The 19,249-nt window shown below is 37.2% G+C and overlaps 1 protein-coding gene across 2 annotated transcripts in view; it reads left to right on the forward strand.

Annotated features, from left to right (window-relative positions):
• LOC142050120 (guanine nucleotide-binding protein G(q) subunit alpha) overlaps positions 1–19,249 on the forward strand; it is a 129,771-nt gene that overhangs the window by 40,441 nt on the left and 70,081 nt on the right. For both annotated transcript variants that reach the window (XM_075078466.1, XM_075078467.1), the window contains exon 2: positions 4,387–4,571. In XM_075078466.1, coding sequence (XP_074934567.1) covers positions 4,387–4,571 — 185 coding nt within the window. The remainder of the gene's footprint in view (positions 1–4,386; positions 4,572–19,249) is intronic.

A 19,249-nucleotide genomic window follows, 5' to 3' on the forward strand; every position in this document is an offset into this window, starting at 1 on the left:
AGTAATAGCAACAATACAATAAATTGTGCATAATATGTATGTAGGGACTACTGCTGCATTTAAGCAACCTCCCTTCTTTCCTGCTCCTGCTTTTGGAGATAATACTGCTGGGGAGACTTTCAGACCTCTGGTTGTAAAATTATTGATGATGCAGTAGTATTTGTTGCTATTACCATTTGAAGAGAAAGAATTTTGGGGAGGTCTTCAGAGATGTGCCAGGTTGTAAGATACTGTGGTCTTAGAAATTTTGATAATCCTCTATGTCACACTTGAATCGGAATTCATCACAATTTGAGATGCTTCTTTACTGCTTTTAGAAGACCATAAATTCTTTTCATTCATCAGTTGGCGTGGGTTTTTTATCTGGAAAGAAATTGAAGTCAAATGATGAGCCATACTGTGTGCTGGAAGTTTTTTGGTGGTGTTTTGTTTTTTTTTTCAGTCACATGATTGACTTTTCTCCAAAGTATCATCCAAGGGTTATGTTACGATCATGGTTTTTTTTTTTTGAAAGTCACGGTTTTTAAAAGACGAAGAGGGACAGTAGTGGTATTATTCTTATTATTGTTATTGTTATTAATGATTGAGATTCAGGTATATTGTGTGGCCTTCAACTGTCTTCTGTCAGATGAGAAGATATTACTGATCTGGATTCAGAGAGCTGATTCAAGTCTTGACTAATTTAAATGTGCAGTGTCAGTCAGCAGAAAATGGATTTCAGCGTAGTTTTATTCCACCTTGGTCCATTCTGCTGATCCACTCGATTGCCATTTCATCTTTGCTCTCTCCTTATATCAGCTAGAGGTATTCCTGGGATGATGAACGTAGAAGCAGAGGTTAGCAGGAGCCATAAGGCATTCAGATCCTCTCATGACATGCAGATTGGTTTTTTATGCACTTTCAAGTTTTCTTATTTTCACCAGGTGAAACAGGCCCACTCAAGAGTCCTGTTTAGCCTGATCTTATAATGCCAGTCATGGGATTTTAAAAGTCCAAAACTGTATCAAAATAATAAAATCTAGGTTTGACTCAGTGCTGTAACGGTGATAGTTTAAAATCCCACTCCCCACCAGGAATAATGCTGTAATGATTGCAGCTTTGCTTAGCTAACCCTGGTAATACATTATGCCAAATTTTTCCCTGTTTCTCTGATAGTAAATAACATTGCTTGTTTCTTTCCAATTATTTTAATCTGGGGAGAAGTATCTGAGCACATCTCTAGTGACGGGCTTGTAAATGGTGTTCGTCACTATTAATCAGTTTCCACATAAACAGGACTTTTACACAGAGATTTGATGCCACTGTTAACAAAAAAAAAAAAGCCAAAGTTGAAATTTTGTTCTCATGCTTTTCTTGTCAGCAACAATGTAGAAATATTTACTTTTTGCCCTTGATTGTAACAACCTAAGAGGGACTCAAAAAAACTTCACAATGATAGTTCCTGTATGTTGTGCTGAAAATGAACATTTCCAGTTCTTAGTAGTCATGGGCAATCCTGTGAATTTTATTATTATCTGTCATTCATATTCTTTTATCCTGTTCTAGTGCATTCTGTGCTGGAAATTCTCCTTTAGTTCCTTTTTCACCAGGATACTTTCCACATTTTGCCAGTGTGCATGTGACACTCCACACAGTTAAGGAAGTCTAGAAATGTCCTTGTCGTTGCTCGTGGCTTAACCAGAAAATTAATCTGTGGGTGGGCACGTGAAAGTAGTTTTGAGCTTTGACCTGGGGAGGGACAGACTTGAAGAAACTTTGAGATGGCCTTCAAAAAGAGAGATATACCTTTTTATATATATATGCAGTTATACATATTTTATATGTATATACAATATATATTTTCCATATACATATCTATATGGAAGAATATATTAAAATACGTAGAGTGTGTGTGCATCTATATGTCTTTAGATCTCCAAGAATAATTTGTTACTGGTCTTTGGCAGACAAAGTCTTACTACAGTGACAGCCAATTACAGAGCCACAAAGCTGAATAATATGCAGACTTAAGCTTTAGATTCTTTTTTGGATTTTGTTTTCCTACATATTGCAGTTTTTGTAGACTCCCTTTCAAGGTGTAAATTATCTGAAATACTTTCTTCTCTAACATGACGCAGATTGGTTTACTACTGTGTTTTCTTGTGTGTGATTATCATGTGTGATATGGATTACTACCTATACTCCCTATAGAGAATTAAAAGAACTAGAAGCTTTAGGTTTTAAAACAGAGTAGATAATACGAGCATGTTCTTCCTATCTCTGTGCTAAATTTGTGTTTGGGGATTTTGAAAGAGTCTGGATTTCCATGTAGGGAAGCCTCAGGACCAAAAGTGGAAGTCACTTTTGTATTCCACTGATTCAGAGATGTTTGGTAGAAATTATTCTGCATTAGTTAAAGCAGAATCTTCAGTAGAAGAGTTAATTGTGCTAAAGGAATCTCATATCCATTCTTATTATTCCATATAATATTAATAATTATTACCACTTCATAACCCTTCATAGGTTCATGTTGAACAGATTTTTTGTACTAAATGTGACATATCTTGCAGAAAAGTTGGACAGTATTACAGAATTACTAAAAAATGCGTGGTATGGTGTTTTATTTTGCTTTATATATCAGGACATGACTCTGTTTCATAGGTTTCAGAAAAAGAGAAAAACTGGTGGCCTTAAGTGTAGCATGAAGTATTTGTTTTTTACTATGAAATAGCTGTGTATTGCCTAGGTTTGTAATTTTGTAGTCTTACGAAAAGTAGTGTTTTCTCCCCACTGGTAGTTGGCAGAAGTGTAGAAATCTCACCTCTGATTCTGGTGAACTGGAAGACAGGCAGATATCGTTGGCCCAAGATGGCCCGTACTACATCACCCTTTCCACAAAGGCCTGTGCTTAGATAGCATAAATCTCTTGGGTTGTGTGTGGTAAGTTCTGTCTGGTAGCTAGGCAGTGCCCTGCAGAGGTGGCCTGCGCTCACAGTGCTGTGCTCCTGACCACATTGCAGGCTGAGGATCCCTGTGAACGCTGAGGGTGGAAGCAGGCTTGGTCTCACTTTTTAGCTTCAGAGCACATTCTTCTTCATTACAATAATAACCACTTTCTCCCCAGAGAAAGTAAAATTGGTTGGTATGTAACACCATGCTTGATTTTCTGGGAATGTGTGTGCAAGGAGGACTTGCATTAGAAGTTTGTTTTATGCGTAGATGAAATGGGAGTGAAGGTTTTGAAAAGATGCGCATGGTAAAGGCAAAAAGCTTTTAGAGCCTTCCAGCTTAGGTTTTTGCAGTGAGTGCTATCTTAGAAATGCGTAATGGTTGCTCCTTTAACCTTGCACTGCACTGCTGTGAAACACAATTCTCTGACAAGACACATAAAACGTTATGTAAGAAGCATAAGGCTTTGTTTGTCCTGGGACTTGAATATTATAGTATGAGGCATGAAAGCTTTACAGAAATTATTAAATAAAACCCAGGCTGAAAAAGCACAGTACTGAGCAATGTACCCTGGTGCATGCATTTTGTTTCCTGCAGGGCTGAGTAGATGGGTGAACGCAGGGTTTATGTGGCTGTGCAACTGCTTTCTCTAAATTTCAACTCCTCCTTTTAAGCAAACAGAATAATAATAAACTCTTCTAGTCACAGAGGATGAGCTCGCAGAATACATCACAGTACAATTTTCTTTGCTCCAATTCAGTGTGAAATTTTCAGCACGCACATCTTAACTTTAAATTGACAAATAGTCAGAAATGTTCATTAACTACTTTCAGTACAAAGATGTGAAGAAATTTAAAGGAAGGAAGGCATGACTGCCCATTAATGAATGTGAGCCAAATTTTAATTAACACTGATATCACAGGTTTCTGAGGTTAAAGTTTACAGGGCTGTAATTGTTACACTACTTGCTTCTTTAAAAAAACAAGCAAACAAAAAAAACACCCAACCCAACAAAAACCCAAACCAAACCACAAACATATGTATTGTTGTACACTGCTTACTATAAAGTCCTGAAAGTTGGCCAAGGAATATAATCTTTTTTTTCTTACTTCCTGAATTTTTGTCATAAAATGTCTCACACTAATTATTTGAAATTAGATGTTTTGGACAACTATGTCTTCAAGAATGAAGGATTTTAAAATATGCAGTCATATAGGTGTGTTCTGGAGTTTTGCTTTACTTGTTAGTTTAGCTGTTAAAGCAAAATGCAAGTTTTAATTCAGTGGGACTTCAGTTGCTACTGATGCTGCTGTTTGACACTGAACTGGTCCTTGTAGTTACCTTGCAAGCACCACTTGACACTGTTCAGCCCTGCACTAAACAAGCTGTCAGCATTGTGCAAAAAAAGTCATATTTGTGTCCAGTGTCTAAAGCGTATCATTATTATTTGTCTTGCAGGCACAGGAGAGAGTGGCAAAAGCACGTTTATCAAGCAGATGAGAATCATTCATGGATCAGGTTACTCTGATGAAGACAAAAGGGGCTTTACAAAACTGGTGTACCAGAATATATTTACAGCAATGCAGGCCATGATCAGAGCCATGGATACCCTCAAAATCCCATACAAGTATGAACATAACAAGGTGAGATTTTTGATTATTTCTGCAGGTGAAGCTTTTCCTCTTTTATTTTAGGAAATATACTGCAGGTCTCAAAAAAATTATGTCACACCAATTATACTCTTAAGTTCAGAAGAAAAAGAGCATCATCCAGTCCTGCCTTTAATTCTCTGTCCTTTTTGCTGCTTTGACAACAGGAAGGTGCTGCTTTTAACAAGATGCCTGGGGGGTTTGTCATTGGACAGAGGTTTAATGGCAGGCTGCTGTTTGATTGTGACTTTAGTTTCCCTTTGTCTTTTCGTCCCAGGCCATGCACTGGCCAGAGCACAGTTAAGCCATTCTTCTGATCTGTAGCAGAATCTTAGCGCTTAAGGTTTGCTATTAACATTCCATGTGGAAAAAATTCAAATCATTAGAAAAATAGGTGAGGATGCCTGTTTGTGTGTGTACTTATTGTGAAATAAAATTTTTGATGCAAGCAAGACCTAGAAAGAGTCAGATTCTTTTGAAATTGATGCTGCTGTTGAAATTTGAAAGGACAAAATACATTTGAAATTTTTTATGTTTACATTTTAGAAGAAAGATAAGTGACATAATTTAAGCGTTACTGAAGGGGAGTGAAATGCTTAATATTTACTTGAATACATGGTAAGGTGCAGGATTACATGGCTACATCTCCCACTCCTTGTCACAGGAGCGGTATGATTTTGATAACAGTTCTTGAATTTGTCCTGATTTTTACTGTTGAGCCATTATCAGCAACTTTGTCAGGTGCAGAGTTTAAGCTCTCACAAGTGGAGTGCTTACCTCTCCTTCATTCTTATGAAAGTGCATTTAAGGAGAATTTAGTAATCATGGATGAAAATAATACTTTCTCTGAATTTCTCAGAAGTTATTCTGATTTTTTTTATATATCAGAAACTATCATAGAGCAGGGACATTTATGATAAAGAAGTAAGCTTCCGTTAACTGGGGAAGACAGGATGAAATAAACTTGTGTTAAGATGAAAATCTTTTGTGTCTACATATATGAAGTTTAATTATTAGAATTGAACTGCTGTATATGTTTTAAAAATGTAATTTAGAAGTAGGAAAGATAAAGCTTATTACCAGGTTAAAGAAGCTTTGTTTCTCCATTTGGATCTGCCAAAGTCATTGCAGGTGGGCATCACTGACGTAATGTGGCAAGAACCAGAGTCTCGCATGAGCTTGGGTTTGTACAGTGGGAAGTCAGGAGGATCCTGTCTGTCAAAATCCATGTTGTTAACTAACTTTCATTATGGGTGGGTTTTTTTGTGCAGAGGAAGAATTTTTTAAAACTTTGCCTCATTGGTAAAAGAGACAGAACTTCCTAGTCTGACTGTGTGCTGGAGCTACCTAGTTTCCTCTCATGCTTCATGAATTAAAATGTGTAATTAGTATTAAAAAGAAGAATGCAATTGTATGTGTACTTCGGCCTTTTGGCTGCATGTTTTTGCTCTGGGCAAAGGATATAGCATACTGACCTGAAAAGTTAGTTGATTGTAAAGTGCAATCATTTTTTTTCTTCAAAATTGGTATTGATTGTCGCTTTGCCATAGTAGGTGGAAGTACTAATTGTAAAAAATCAGGATTTTTCATTGTATTGTACTATGGAGTATATGTTCTGCAGTTACTGTTTAAGTAAAGAGTGCTGAATTTATGTGGTGTTTTGTATAGTGTTTTCATATACTTGGAGTGATTGGTTAGGTTTGGGCATAGCTGTGTACGTATGGCCAGAGCTGTTCACTTTCTATAAACAAAAAATAACTTTCCTCAAAGTGGGAGTCAGCTCAGCTCCTTCACAAGCCTTCCCATCAGTTTCTAATAGGGTTACATGGAGAGTGAAATAGAAGTTACCAGCTGACAAGGTCTCAAGGCAATTCCTATGCTAATTCCTTCGGAAACAAAGGGCAATCAGACTTGCTACAGCATCATCCCAGAGTAGAGTGCAGTCTACTACACTTACAGTTTGTATACAAGTTCATTTCACTTTGAAGCAGTGGACACCAATCAGTTGGTTAATTTGCTCCTCTTTTTTTAAAGGCTGTTGAAAACAAACTCATTAGCCTAGCAGTCTAGAAAACACAGGAAAGGCACTTCCTATTAAGTTGAATCTCCTATCAGGAAGTCCTATTTCTGGAGAGAATATCTCAAAGTTTAAGTAATAACATATTTTTAGCACAGTAGTTGTTTTGCACAATAGTTTAGAAAACTGCAGCTCAAGCTAGTATTGATGTGGCTGGGCCTACAGAAAAGTGCCCTTTTTTTTTGTCAAGATCCTCATGTTCTGCAATAGACTTTGGGGCTACAGTAGCTTTTTCTGTTACTGTACCAGTTTTCTTACATCTACCTGGGAATTATTTAATTTGGAGTGTTTCAAATCTCTGAATGCTGCTGGAATTTGAGGTGGTCTTAAAAAGTTAGTTAAGTAGGCAGTTGTGATCTTTGTGTGGTGTACAACATCATAACACCACTTAGGTTGGATTGTTTTAATATAACCAATATAGCAAGAGGCAAGTTTTAAGTTTAGCAAGTTAGTTCTTGCGGAATTGTGTTGGCTTTGTGGTCACCAATATAACTAAAGAGGCAGAGACTGACATGTATTGTTCTGTACTATAATCTAGGCTTTTCTGAAAGACTTACTATCAAAGTAGTGAAAGTCAGTTGAAAAATGTTGCAATTAGTGTTTAGAATGTAATATCTCTGAACTGATGGAAGAGCATTATAACATGAAAGACGTTTCTTTTTCGTGTTAAACTTCAGAATATGAGCTCTACTGAGGTTTAAGATAATGGGTGAGGGTGATCTCTTAGGAATTTGTCTGTCATAGGAAATGGTGGCTTATGGACTGGTTTTTAGTTTCCTTTTGGGTAAATGTTATTGTGCTTCCGTTACTTATTTTTTAACTAGAAGTTGTGAACTTTTCATATGGCTTTTGAATTCTAGAGTAAGAAATATTTTAGGAAACACAGGAGAGTTTTCTGTAGAAATGTTCATAAGCAATTGTCAAAATTGCCTGTCTTTGCAAAATTTTGGGAAGGTACAGTACTAACTTATGCAACCACAGATATTCAAATGCACATTTTTTAAAAACTAAAATACAGGTTTATGGTTTTTACAATTTGTCTTTTTAGATAGCTGAACTGTGTGTCCATGCTTCTGTCATTCCTTTCAAACACTGAAATAAGACAACCATTCATTTTAATCTTCTAAATTCTCACATTCCTGCTGTTTTTCATAATGGCTTAGAAGCCCCCCCTCTTTTTTCTTTTTTTTTTTATTTGCACGCCTAATATTGCTGAAAGTGGCTTTTTTTCTCTCTTGTCCTTAAGAAGTCTATTATTATGCTAAACAAATCTATTATTTATTACTATACTAAACACCAACTACTGCTGCTACACTGTACTATTCCCTTTCAATGTAACTTCCAGAAGACAAGTTGCCTCTCTGCTCTAGCAGATGGTATCAGGAAGGTGTCACTCCATGGCGATTAGCAGTCAGGAAATCGTACTTGAATCCGATCCCCATAATTTCCTATGAGATTTCTTAAATATTTGTAACAAGATAACTAATGTGAGTAACAGAACAGGCTACAAGAAAGTTTTTAAAGAGGCTGAAAAAATAAAAGCAAGCTTTATTGTAGACATAGATATTTGCTGTTAAGTTTCCAAGAGTGTTTTCTGCTGAAATTGTTTCTGTATTTATGCCTGCTCCCTTTGGGGAATATTTTGCAGTAAAAATAAGCAGATATGGGAAATGCTTTCAAAGTCCAAAATCTTACTGGCATTATCTTCAAGTCCATGTTTACCTTGTTAGCTGATTTCTTCTAAGTCAGGCAAATCCACTGGAGCAAACAAATAAAAATACAGACAGAGGTAGGACAACAGGAGTGGGTATGGAGTTGAACTGCATAAACTGGACTGCATAAAGTTGGGAATGTGAAGTGCTCTAGATCTCTGTGGTGAAATTTGGTGTTGAACAAACCTAGGTTCGAGGAAAGGACCTCCTACGAACACCTCACCTGATATGCAAAGAGTGTGAAGGACTGAATCCAGAACAGCAGCATGCAAACACTGGGAGGGTTATTGACTGTCAGATGATACACAGATGTGTGGGATTTCTGGCCTCTTGACAGGGCTATGTTTTTGCGGTTTGTTGTTTTGTTGTTGTGTTGAAGCATTGGTGATGTTCTTGGGATGATGAAATGAAACGTTGTTGGTTTGGAACAGGGATAATCAAGCGGCTCTTCAAGCAGATGGAGAAACCCAAATGGTGCCAACTGCACCAACAGTATTCTGCAGCATCTCAAACCTGGAGCAGAGGGCTTAAAGTAGGTTACAAGAAAAAGAGATTTATAATAATGGTGTTGGTTAGTATTTAATGTATTTTAGTCCTTGGTTAGTATTTAAGTACTCTCAGAAGTTCTTCTCCATTCACTCAAAACAAAAGAAAAGTTACCCAATGAGTAGGAGACTTGCAGAAAAGTTAAATGCTTCTAATACCAGAAAGCTCCAGATGCATTACTTTGGGAAGAAACAGATTGCTGCAGAGCTGGCTGACAGGGACGAGTATAGTTAGATTTAAAGTATCATGGTCCTTCAACAACATCTATTCCAATACAGAAACATTTTTCAGGAGCCATAATGTGAGGTAAAACCCGTCTCCCTGACAGCTGTGTTTCCTCCCATAAGGACATTGATCAGTGAGCTTTAGGGGCTCCAGTAAAGGCAGGAACAGTTTCCTCCTGAGCGCTTCATAGAGAGTCCTTCACGAGGACTTTGACAGTTCTAACTAGATTCCAGCCTCTCCCCAGCTGTCTTTGTCATCTTTTTATCAGTCTCCTTCTGCCAGTCATTTACTCCTCCCATGCCCTGCCTTTCTGTCTGGCACCTCTCCAGGCTTACATACATGTGACCTCAGCAGGTCTTTATCTGCTTACCTGTGGCCTTACCATTTTGTCTTAGTCTCTGCTGTTTTCTTTCTCCCCCTTTTTATTTGAATAAAATTATTTAAAAAAACCCAAAACAAACAAAACAAAACCTAAAACCATGCATGTAGTAGTTTACATCCTGTCCTCTTTCTACCTGTTCACTCATTTGCTTGCTCTCTGTTTAGAGCTGAGGTTTCTCGCATTTGTCTGTATTGCTCCAATGCATTTGTAAGTTGCTTGTTTCCTCTGTTACATTCTGCTTAACTGTTTCATGCTTTACCTCAACACAAGTGTGACTTTTAGATACTTTTCCAAGAGTGGGGGAAAAAAATTTTTGTGTGTCAGAAGTAAGCTTAGACAAGCAGGGTTGAATGTTCCCATGAAGAGCTGAGATTAGCTATATTTAAAGCAAACACAGAAATAAATTAACATTCTTCTTTTCCAGTAAAATAATAGGTAATTTCGCTGAAATGAAATGAGGAAACTGTCTTTAGCCTTCAGTTTAGCATAAATTTGAAAACTATATTTTAGCTACTCTTTTTGCAGAGCAATAAGATTTCTTCCTTCCTCCTTTTATATTTCATTTTAAGTGAAGCTCTTTATTTTTTAAAATACGACATTTTAAGTGATTAATTGCCCTTTGCTAACGGGAAGTGATAAGTCATATACAAAAACACTCATGTGGGGTGTAATGTCCGTGTTTTAGCTTTCCAGTTCCACCATTTTACTGTTTCTGCTAGTGTGGAGAACAAATAGATGGTGATAATGCTGGCAGATTCTTGCAGATTTTGATTGCTCATACACTGAATACAGGATCATAAATATAGGAAAGCAGGTTTCTAACATTTTTTTGTTTCCTTTCTTTCTGACTGTTTTACTTCAGATACATTTGTCACTTAATTACTTTGTTTGCAGAGCATATTGTGTGTCTGAAAGGAAATACTCGTGAGCGTGCTCTCTGGCAATGAAAATGTGAAATATTCTCAGGGCAACTTTTGCATGTAATAGGAGTTTGGCATTTATTTTAACAAGATTTCCTACTCTTGGAATGGATTTGAATTTATGCATAATTAACAACAGTTATGTAAATATAGGTATTTATACAGTATAATTTTTATACAGGAAATACATAAACATAACCATCTAGAAGTATTTCCTAGAGGAAAATATTTAACAGTAATAGCTTCCTAATTATTTTATTCATTTTTACACAAGATATGCTACAGTTATCCAGCATGTATTTCTGAAATAATTTCAGATTGAAATGTTTTTGTCATATTTTCCACTGAAACTTTATGAAAATATTTATTTCCTGCAGGAAGCTTTTCCAGGGAACTCACATCCAATTCTGTTCCGGTCATATTATGTAGAATGACTAAAAATTCTTGAAATCTCATGTCTTCATTGTTCATTTCTAGTAACACAGAAAAGTTGTCTGAAATAAGATGTACTGCAATGGATTAAGAAATTTTCCACTAAAATGGATCATATTTTTCTGGGGTTTTTGTCAGTCTCTTTTTCAGTTTGCCCTTACTGTGTGGTAAAAGTTACAATGTCTGACATGCAGGAAGGCTTTGTCTTAAAATAAAAATAAGCTTTGGCTTAGAAAATAGGCTAATGTTAAGCAACAGACTTCTTTTAAAAAGAACAAATCAAAACACCTCCATCCCCTTTTCTTTCCTCAAGTATAATTTGTTTTGTATTGTGGAATGTATTGCCTGATAGAGGTATTCACATCATTCCTTTGATTCCCTACTTTTTCTGAAAGATTATTTTGCTCTTTGTTTCTGCCTGGATAAAGTAGGTATAAAGTGTGCACATGAAGAGTTGATTATATATGCACACGACATCAGTCCAATCACATGCCTACCTGTTTGCAGACTATGGGCCCAGGTAGCTTGTTGCTTTTGTTTTTAACTGTTTTATTTATTTTTATTAATGGTACCGATCAAGATAATATTCCATGAAAAAGCACATTTCTATGTTTTAAGCCATAACAGCATATGTGCAAGCGCCATTTGAAAATAAAACTAAGGCCAGACTAATTCATTGTACCAGCCTCTGAAAGCTAAACTTGCTTCTTAAAGGCACCCACCACAACCAAATAGGAAGAATCTTATGCAATTTTAAGCTCTTAGAGGGTAGGCTTTTTTTTAATCCTCACTCATAAACCCATGTAATCAGATAAAACTGTAATTTCTGGGACAGAATATTTTTGAGAAACTTCTAGTGTACATTTTTATGATTCCTTTGACCCTATGCTTTTTTTTTTTAAGCTGCTTTCATTCAGGCTCTGGTTTGAAAAAGTACTTCTTGAAAGCTGAAATCTTTTGCAGTAAAGGTTTAATTACTTTTTGTCATAACTTTTGTCAGAACTTTGTCAGAACTTATTTCTATGACAAACTATAGTTTGTCATAACTTTTGTCAGAACTTTGAATTTCCTTTAGTTATTTTTTTCTCCTTTTCTTTTACTTTCTCTGACACTCAAACTTTTAAGCACTGCCGTGACCTTTGAAAAGTTGAAAGAGTAAAAATGAAGGACTGAAAATAAAGCCATTCAAAACAGCGCAAAAACATACTAGATATTTATAAATTTTCTTGCAGCCAGTAGTCTGCAAATACAAAGAGGGCATGGGACAGAATGAAATGTGGTGACATTTTTCAAAAATATTTTAATTTAGATTAAAATAATTTTAATTTAGATGTGCAGTACAATTTGGGGAAAAAATTAACTTCAGTACTTACTCTCTTTTTTGAAAAAGCTGGAGTTTTTTCAACCACTTGCCACTTCATAAGCAGCTTTTGAAAACTTCTGCAGTAGAAGAAGTTAAGTGGTTCTTTGATGATAATTACGATGGAGGAGCCATGAGTATTGGGCTGCGACATCACTAAAAGACATGAAGAATGTTTGACCAGTGCACATATGTACTGACGTGTATGTGGTATAAAATGGATTTTTATGTAAGAAAGTTGGAATTACTTATCTGGTTCAAACTTGCTTATAAAGAAAGGTGTTTTAAGGATATGTATGAGGAAATTGAGGAGTGCATGAACGGACAGATCTTCCCAGAGGTTGCAAAGGAGCCTGCACACTGAGAGTAAGCGAGGCATTTCTGCAAGGGACAATATAGACCGTGCAGGTGGTTTCTAAAAGTATGGTCAGGAAGTTTCTAAGGACCCTTTTGCGATTTAGAGGGCATATGACTATTTGTGTAGGCTTGTTAGTTTTCAGAAGTGTGTTCTTTTAGGATTCATGTAATGATACTGTGTTGTGTATAGTTCATTTACTGCTTGCCAGCCAAGTCTTCACACTCCTAGAGAGAAATCTGAACACCTGTTGGCATTCTTCCAAGCTGAGTCTTGAAATTTGAAATTCATTTCACCTGTGGGTAGTTCTTGGGCCACTGAGCAGGAAAAACATGTGTGTGACCTCATTATTAGACTCATTGTGAAAGGCCTCATGTAAAAAAAAATGTTTTTCTGAGGGGCAATATTTATAAATAAAACCAACCTAATCAGAGAGGGGCATGGCAGTACAGCCTTGTAGCTCCTGTCCTTGTGTGATAAACAATGACTTGCACTGGCTGCCCTTGCTGTAGCGGAGTACTCATTCATTGCATTGCAAAATATTTTAAACAGCAACTCCCTCCTGTGAAAAATTACATAACTCTTCCTCATCTCTGTTTCAGAAAAGAAATACACATTTTAAAGAAGTAGATTTCTGAAGATCTAATATTAATGATAGAGAGAAGCTGTAGCTTGCTTGCTAGCTCCATCATTTCCTGGTTCCAGTGGTGTGTGTATGTTCTTACTGGTATGTTTCTGCCTATCTGTCCCTTATGGACGCTTGTCATCTTTTGTGGTCTTCCTGTAGAGCTTCCTGTGCACTGCTGTCTGATGATACCATATGAATCAGCAATGTGGGTGGTGTTTTGCCCATCTGACAAATAAGAAAACTGCAACAAAAATATTTTTATTTTTTCTTCACTGAAGTCAGTACTATTCAGAGAGCTGCTTCCTTAATTTGCATTGGGATGCATTTCTGTGATCCAGTAGGTCTTTTTCAATGTATTATGTACTGACTAGTATATGCAGAAAAAACAACCTTTTATGAATGCAGCCCAAGCAGATGTTATAACTGTCTGGGTGTACTGAAACAGACACCATCTACAGAAACCTTGCCAACATGAAATGCAATCAAATTCTGGCTATTCAACATTTGAGTGCAATTTTTCATTGTCCTGCATTAGTGGTCCAAGCTGCATGAGAATTCAATTTTACAAATTCTTTCCTCTTGGGAAAGGAATGAAAATTAGATTTGTCATATGAAGCTACCACAGTGAGAGGAAATTTAAATAAATATGCCTTGGAGGAGGGTTGGTAAAAACGTGTGTGAAGGGAGTGATATAGTTGATATGTAGGCTGAGTTGTCAAGAACCTACTTGTAAGGTAAGCATTAATCCCTGAAGATAGTTTGGTAATGCTTCTCTTGGTTCTTTAAGTCATTATTCTCTGAACATGGTTATTTTTCGACAGGGTTCCAAATAAGCTTTTTCTCTGTCACTGGGTTGTGTGTTGTAGGGGTTTTTTTTGGTTGGGGGTGGTGGGGGTGGTGGGTGGTGTTCAGTTTTGTATTTTCTTCTTTGGTTGGTTGGGGTTTGTTGCGTTTTTTGTTTGTTTGTTTGTTTTGGCCATTCTAGATTAGATCTTGTTCATGTTAAGGTTTGTGTTTCTGTTTGGTGTTGGGTTTTTTTTTTTTTTCCTTTCACCTTGAGTGTTCTCCCTATCAGATTTTGTGCAATTGTATTCTGCTGAAGAGTGTAAGAGGAGGATAATAAACACAAACTGTTATACTGCTAGGCTTTTTACCTGGTTCTCGTATTCCTTTTGAACTAGACTGGTTGAAATTTGGTGAGTTTCTTAGAGTCTTATGTTTGCTCCAGCAGTATGGACCATGGAATTAATCTGATGGGATCATTATTTGACATAGCTTCATACAGCTGGGCAAAATGTGGTTAAGATGTCTGTGGAGTACAGAGTTCCTGATTAGTTGCGTTTTCCAGCGCCCACTTTGCAGAGACAGGATTATACCAGCTGCAGAGTTCCAGGGAATTGTTAAAAATAAGTATTTCCAAGTGGCCTGAGGAACCAAGCAGGAAACAATGCCATAATTTTGGGTCTGCAGTTGGAGGCGTTGCACAAAATACAAAAAATTCCTTCTGTAAGCTATGTGAAAAGAAGGGACAGTAACTATCTCTTCCTTACGATGAGCAAAAATGTAATGCATGCTTTAACTGCGAAGTAATTTTGTCTTAGAAACTGGAGTTCATGGATACTTTGAAAGGCTGAGTAAAAATGCGCTTAACCAGAAGCCTACGGCGCCCAAAATTCAGACATATGTATTTGTCTCCATCTCCTAATTATGCCTCACTGCATCAGCAGATGAATGTAACGAAAGTAACAAGGATAAATCTTCACTGTTATGATATGTTAGGGTGCCAGCACTGTTACAGTTTTTAAATAAAATCTGTAACTGAGCAAAGCATTTTCCTCTGTGCTTCATAGAAATTTTCTTCCTCAGCACAACCAATTATAGAATGCGGGAGAGGCTCACACCCTTAAAATGTTTCTTATATTTTGAGGGAATCTTGCCATAGTGAGTGTTTAGTCTGTGCTGTCTTTCGTCTTCTTACAGCATCTTGCTAGGCAGAGACCTGTGCTGGTACACACCGATGAGTAGGACTGAAATACTAACAACTAGACCTTAAAATGAACAACAGTGCTGTAAAAGTGCTCAAAGCTCTTGTTGGAAGACTGTGTAAAGGTAGAACTTTTCCTCCCTCCTTCCTGTGGCTCCATCCAGTGCCCCAGCCTCTGTACGCCTGGCCCCACTTGCGGTAGCACTCATGTTGTGAACTGTCCCAGGATGACCCTGCATTTGATTTACAGCACAGTGTCATGAGTGGGGAGCAGTGCACGCCCAGCATGTTTACTATGGATCACCACGAGCTACACAGTCTCTTTGAGCTAGGTTCTTTTGCCTGTGTGGGTGAGCTGTGGTAGGCTGTAGGGATCCTGTCTTCGCTCCCTCTCACTTTCAGTGGCTCATGTGGCCATGAGAAAGTCAGTTTTACCAGAAATGTTGAATATGCTTGCTAAATCTGCGTAATTTAATCTAAACATCCTTTAGTAATGCCTTAATTTGTTTTACTAGCTTAACTTACTTTATTTTAATAGCTAGCATAGCTGCCAATAAGTAGATTGGAGCAGCATATCTAAGAACCTAAATATGAATCGTGGATAGGATCCCATAGCATTTAAGTTAACATTAATGTTATTTACTTAAAGATTGAAAACTTCAAGAAAATTAATTCGAGTATGGCAGTTGTCTTTTTTTTTTTTTCTTTTGCTTCTACTCTTTTTGTCCTCTGTATGAAACAAAAATGTTTCCTCCCTTTATAACATCATTGTACCAAAGTGTTAATCATACTAGTTTGGGGTTGCTTCAAAAACCTGTATGACTGCAGAAGTGAATACTGGAATCATGTGTTTGTGGCTCAGTGCCTTGTGCCACTGTGGGCATACAGAGATACATACTCAGCATACGCGGGAGCTGGTTCAGATAATCAGCTGTGGGGTTTTTGGTTATATGCTACCTATGCCCAACCTCAGGGACTCCACACTTACCTCCAGACCCATGCAGTATTCATGTTGTGAGAATACAGAGATGTGATTAGGCCACTGTGGGCTTTGGTGAAGTAAAGCAGAGCAGTGTCCGCCAGATCTGTTAGCACCTGATGAAAGTTAGGTCAGGCTGGAGGATGTTCTAGCTTAGCTTGGAGTAGTGCCTGAACCTAAAAGCTTCAACAGTCAGGAGGGTATAAAGATGATACATGACAACATTGTGCTTAACACTTTCCTTTTCTTTGGTTTTTTTTTTTTTTTTTCATTTCCTTCACCTCTGTCCCACCTCTGCCCACCCCCACAACTTTGTTAAGGGTGTTGAGCGTATATTGCTTGGCTAGCTTTCTGGGTTTGAACTCAGACTTTACATGCAACAGTGAAACATTCTAGAAAAATGACAGTAAGTCAATACCAGACCCTTCTTGGGGGTAATTTTTAATGTACATCTATTCACTGTCTTCTCAGATATTGTAGGTAATTAAATATGCCTTCCACTGGTTAAAACAAGGAACAAACTATTCCCCTAAGCTAAATCAAAAAGTGGTCTACCTGAAGCTAAAGTAAGCAACTGAAGTTGCTACCAGGTCTCGTTTCTTTCAGACCTGATTTGTTTGTTAAAGATTTCTTTTCTTTTTAACTTATTTGTCACCAGACCCAGGATAGAAAAAATCCCCCTTTTCCTGGTAAAAAATGATGTACATTTTCATCTTTGTTTTGAGATTGAAGGTATAAACTGTTGCCAGTCCAGAAATTTTCTCAGTTCACTAGTCTCTGAATAGCAATTTCACACATTATCAGGGTTTTGTTGTTGTTGTTTTGGGATTTTTTTGATCATGGCAAAGTTACTTTTAAGAAGCTAAATTCCATATTCTGCATATCAAAGAGCAGTGATTTAACTGCAATTCAACTTGTAAGTAAGGCAATTTATAAAGAACTTTGCTTCAAAATACTTCAATATTGGCTATATAAAAAGCAGGAAAAGAGATGCTAGCTTCAACAAATGCAGGTTTTTTCTGAAGAATCAAAAGACAACCTGCAGTAGATTCCCTTTAATCTGATGAAATTAATGCTGCCTCTCCTGGCATCAGTTCTTTTAAATGTTTAAAAAGAAAATCTCCACTCTTTGCTAAAATATGTCTGACAGCATTTTAAAGCTTTTTTAAATAGGTTGCTAATTGTACTAGCAGTTTCCAGACACGGGGAAGGGCTTTTGATGTCAATGTCTGTATTCCTAAATCTGGATTCAACGAGAGGCCATGTAAGTGAGCTGCTAGTTCCACTTTGACTCTCTTTCTTTTCCTTCCTTCTATTTTTTTTCCTCCTGTGAGAAGTTGTAACAAGTCCTAATTTTGGAAATTGCAGGATTGTGCATAGTAAATTTGTAATTAATAAATACTAATGCTTTCCATCAGCATTTGTATTTTTTCCCTGCATTACCACCTCTTCTCTTTTTCATGCACTTACTTGCTTTTTAACCTTCCACCACTGTTTCAATTATGTGAAAACAGAAGGATAGGTTTTTGCAACTGAAGTCAGACGTAACAATTAGAAAGACAAAGCTTATTTGCTTCATCTTCCAGCTCTTTTAATTGAATGCTGTTAACAGAAATGGATTTGTGCCCAGTAGATGGACAGTAAAAGCGCAATGAGACTTCTGAGAAGACACCTCTTTTTAATTGCACTGCCAGCCTCACTCCAGAAGGAGTCTGACACAGCTCACCAGTATCTTCCTCCACCCCCTCTGTCTTGTCAGTGTTAGTACACAGCGTGTATTGATAGGGCATGTGACTTCCGTACAGACAGTTCATTAGTACAAACATCACCTCTAGTTCATAGGTCAGCTGTTAGACGTACAGACAGAGTGGGGTGCATGAGGCAAGCCGACTGAGCTGCTTCCAAGTAGGAAAAGAGCTTGGCTCAAGAAATACCCATTTTTACATCTTCAGTCTATGGTTACCTGCTCATCATTTATGTGTCCTTTTAACCAACACCCTGCTACCACCCAGACCAGCAGCCGGTAGTTCAGCTTCCATGTGATTTGCATGCAGTTAACAGAGAATGGGTAGTTTACCCAAGAGCTCTTTTTCTCCTGCAAACCCCTTTGACTCTGATTTTGTACAGATTATTTGCTGTAGGAGTTATTCTTGGCAGTTAAGTAGTATTTAGCCACTCATCCACTAGCCACAGTACCTGCATTACAGATTAGACAGAGATGGTAAAAGGCTCTCCTCAGTTTCCTCAACAAAGCAGTAAAGATGAGAGATGTAGTTGAAATTGTAACCAAAAATATTTGTTCTTTCCATTTATTTGCTTTGCAGTCATCTACCTCTTGACATCAAGCATCCTTCCAAGCGTGTTTTACAAGTCTAGTGGAAGTCCTCATGTGAAAACCTTTTCGAAAAAATGACATTGAACAAGTATTCGAAGAAATCCTTTAAAATTTGTAGTATAAATTGAACTAGATCTGACCCATAATTATTTTTCTATTTTGTCCCCCAGGGCATTTATGACTCAGCATTAATTATGATGAGTCCAGTGCTTGTCCTCTTAATCATGTTGATGAGCACTTGCTCGATCTAATACCAGACTATTCATGTAAGAATTCATGAGCATGAACAAAGCTTGCGTAATTGGGCTCAGTATATTTGAAAAGTTTAAAATGCGAGTCCCTAGCTGATTGTCTTCCTCTCCCAGAGTATTGGACTTATTAAAGCTCCCCTTAGGGGACTAATGTATCTTTTCTGTGTTTGGTGTTAAGGATGAGTCTCTATCCGCAATATGCAGATTGTCTGTAATAAAATCTCTGTTCAAGAAACTTGTGGATTTGTTTATTTCTTTAGTCTGCCTTTATTATATAGAACCTAATTAAAATTAGACTTCAGGTTGTGCTTCAGGAAGTCATTTGGCAATCTGCATGAGCACAGTTTTTATAAGACACAGTTTGACCATTTTCTGAGGCTTTTCTTAATCCCGTGAGGAGCAAGGGCTATTAATATTACTGAGTATCTTACTTGCTGAAATGAAAAATAAGGGGGAAACAAATACCCAGAGAAAGATTACAAATAG

The sequence above is a fragment of the Phalacrocorax aristotelis genome, chromosome Z, assembly GCF_949628215.1.
Source record: "Phalacrocorax aristotelis chromosome Z, bGulAri2.1, whole genome shotgun sequence".
Classification (NCBI taxonomy): Eukaryota; Metazoa; Chordata; class Aves; order Suliformes; family Phalacrocoracidae; genus Phalacrocorax; species Phalacrocorax aristotelis.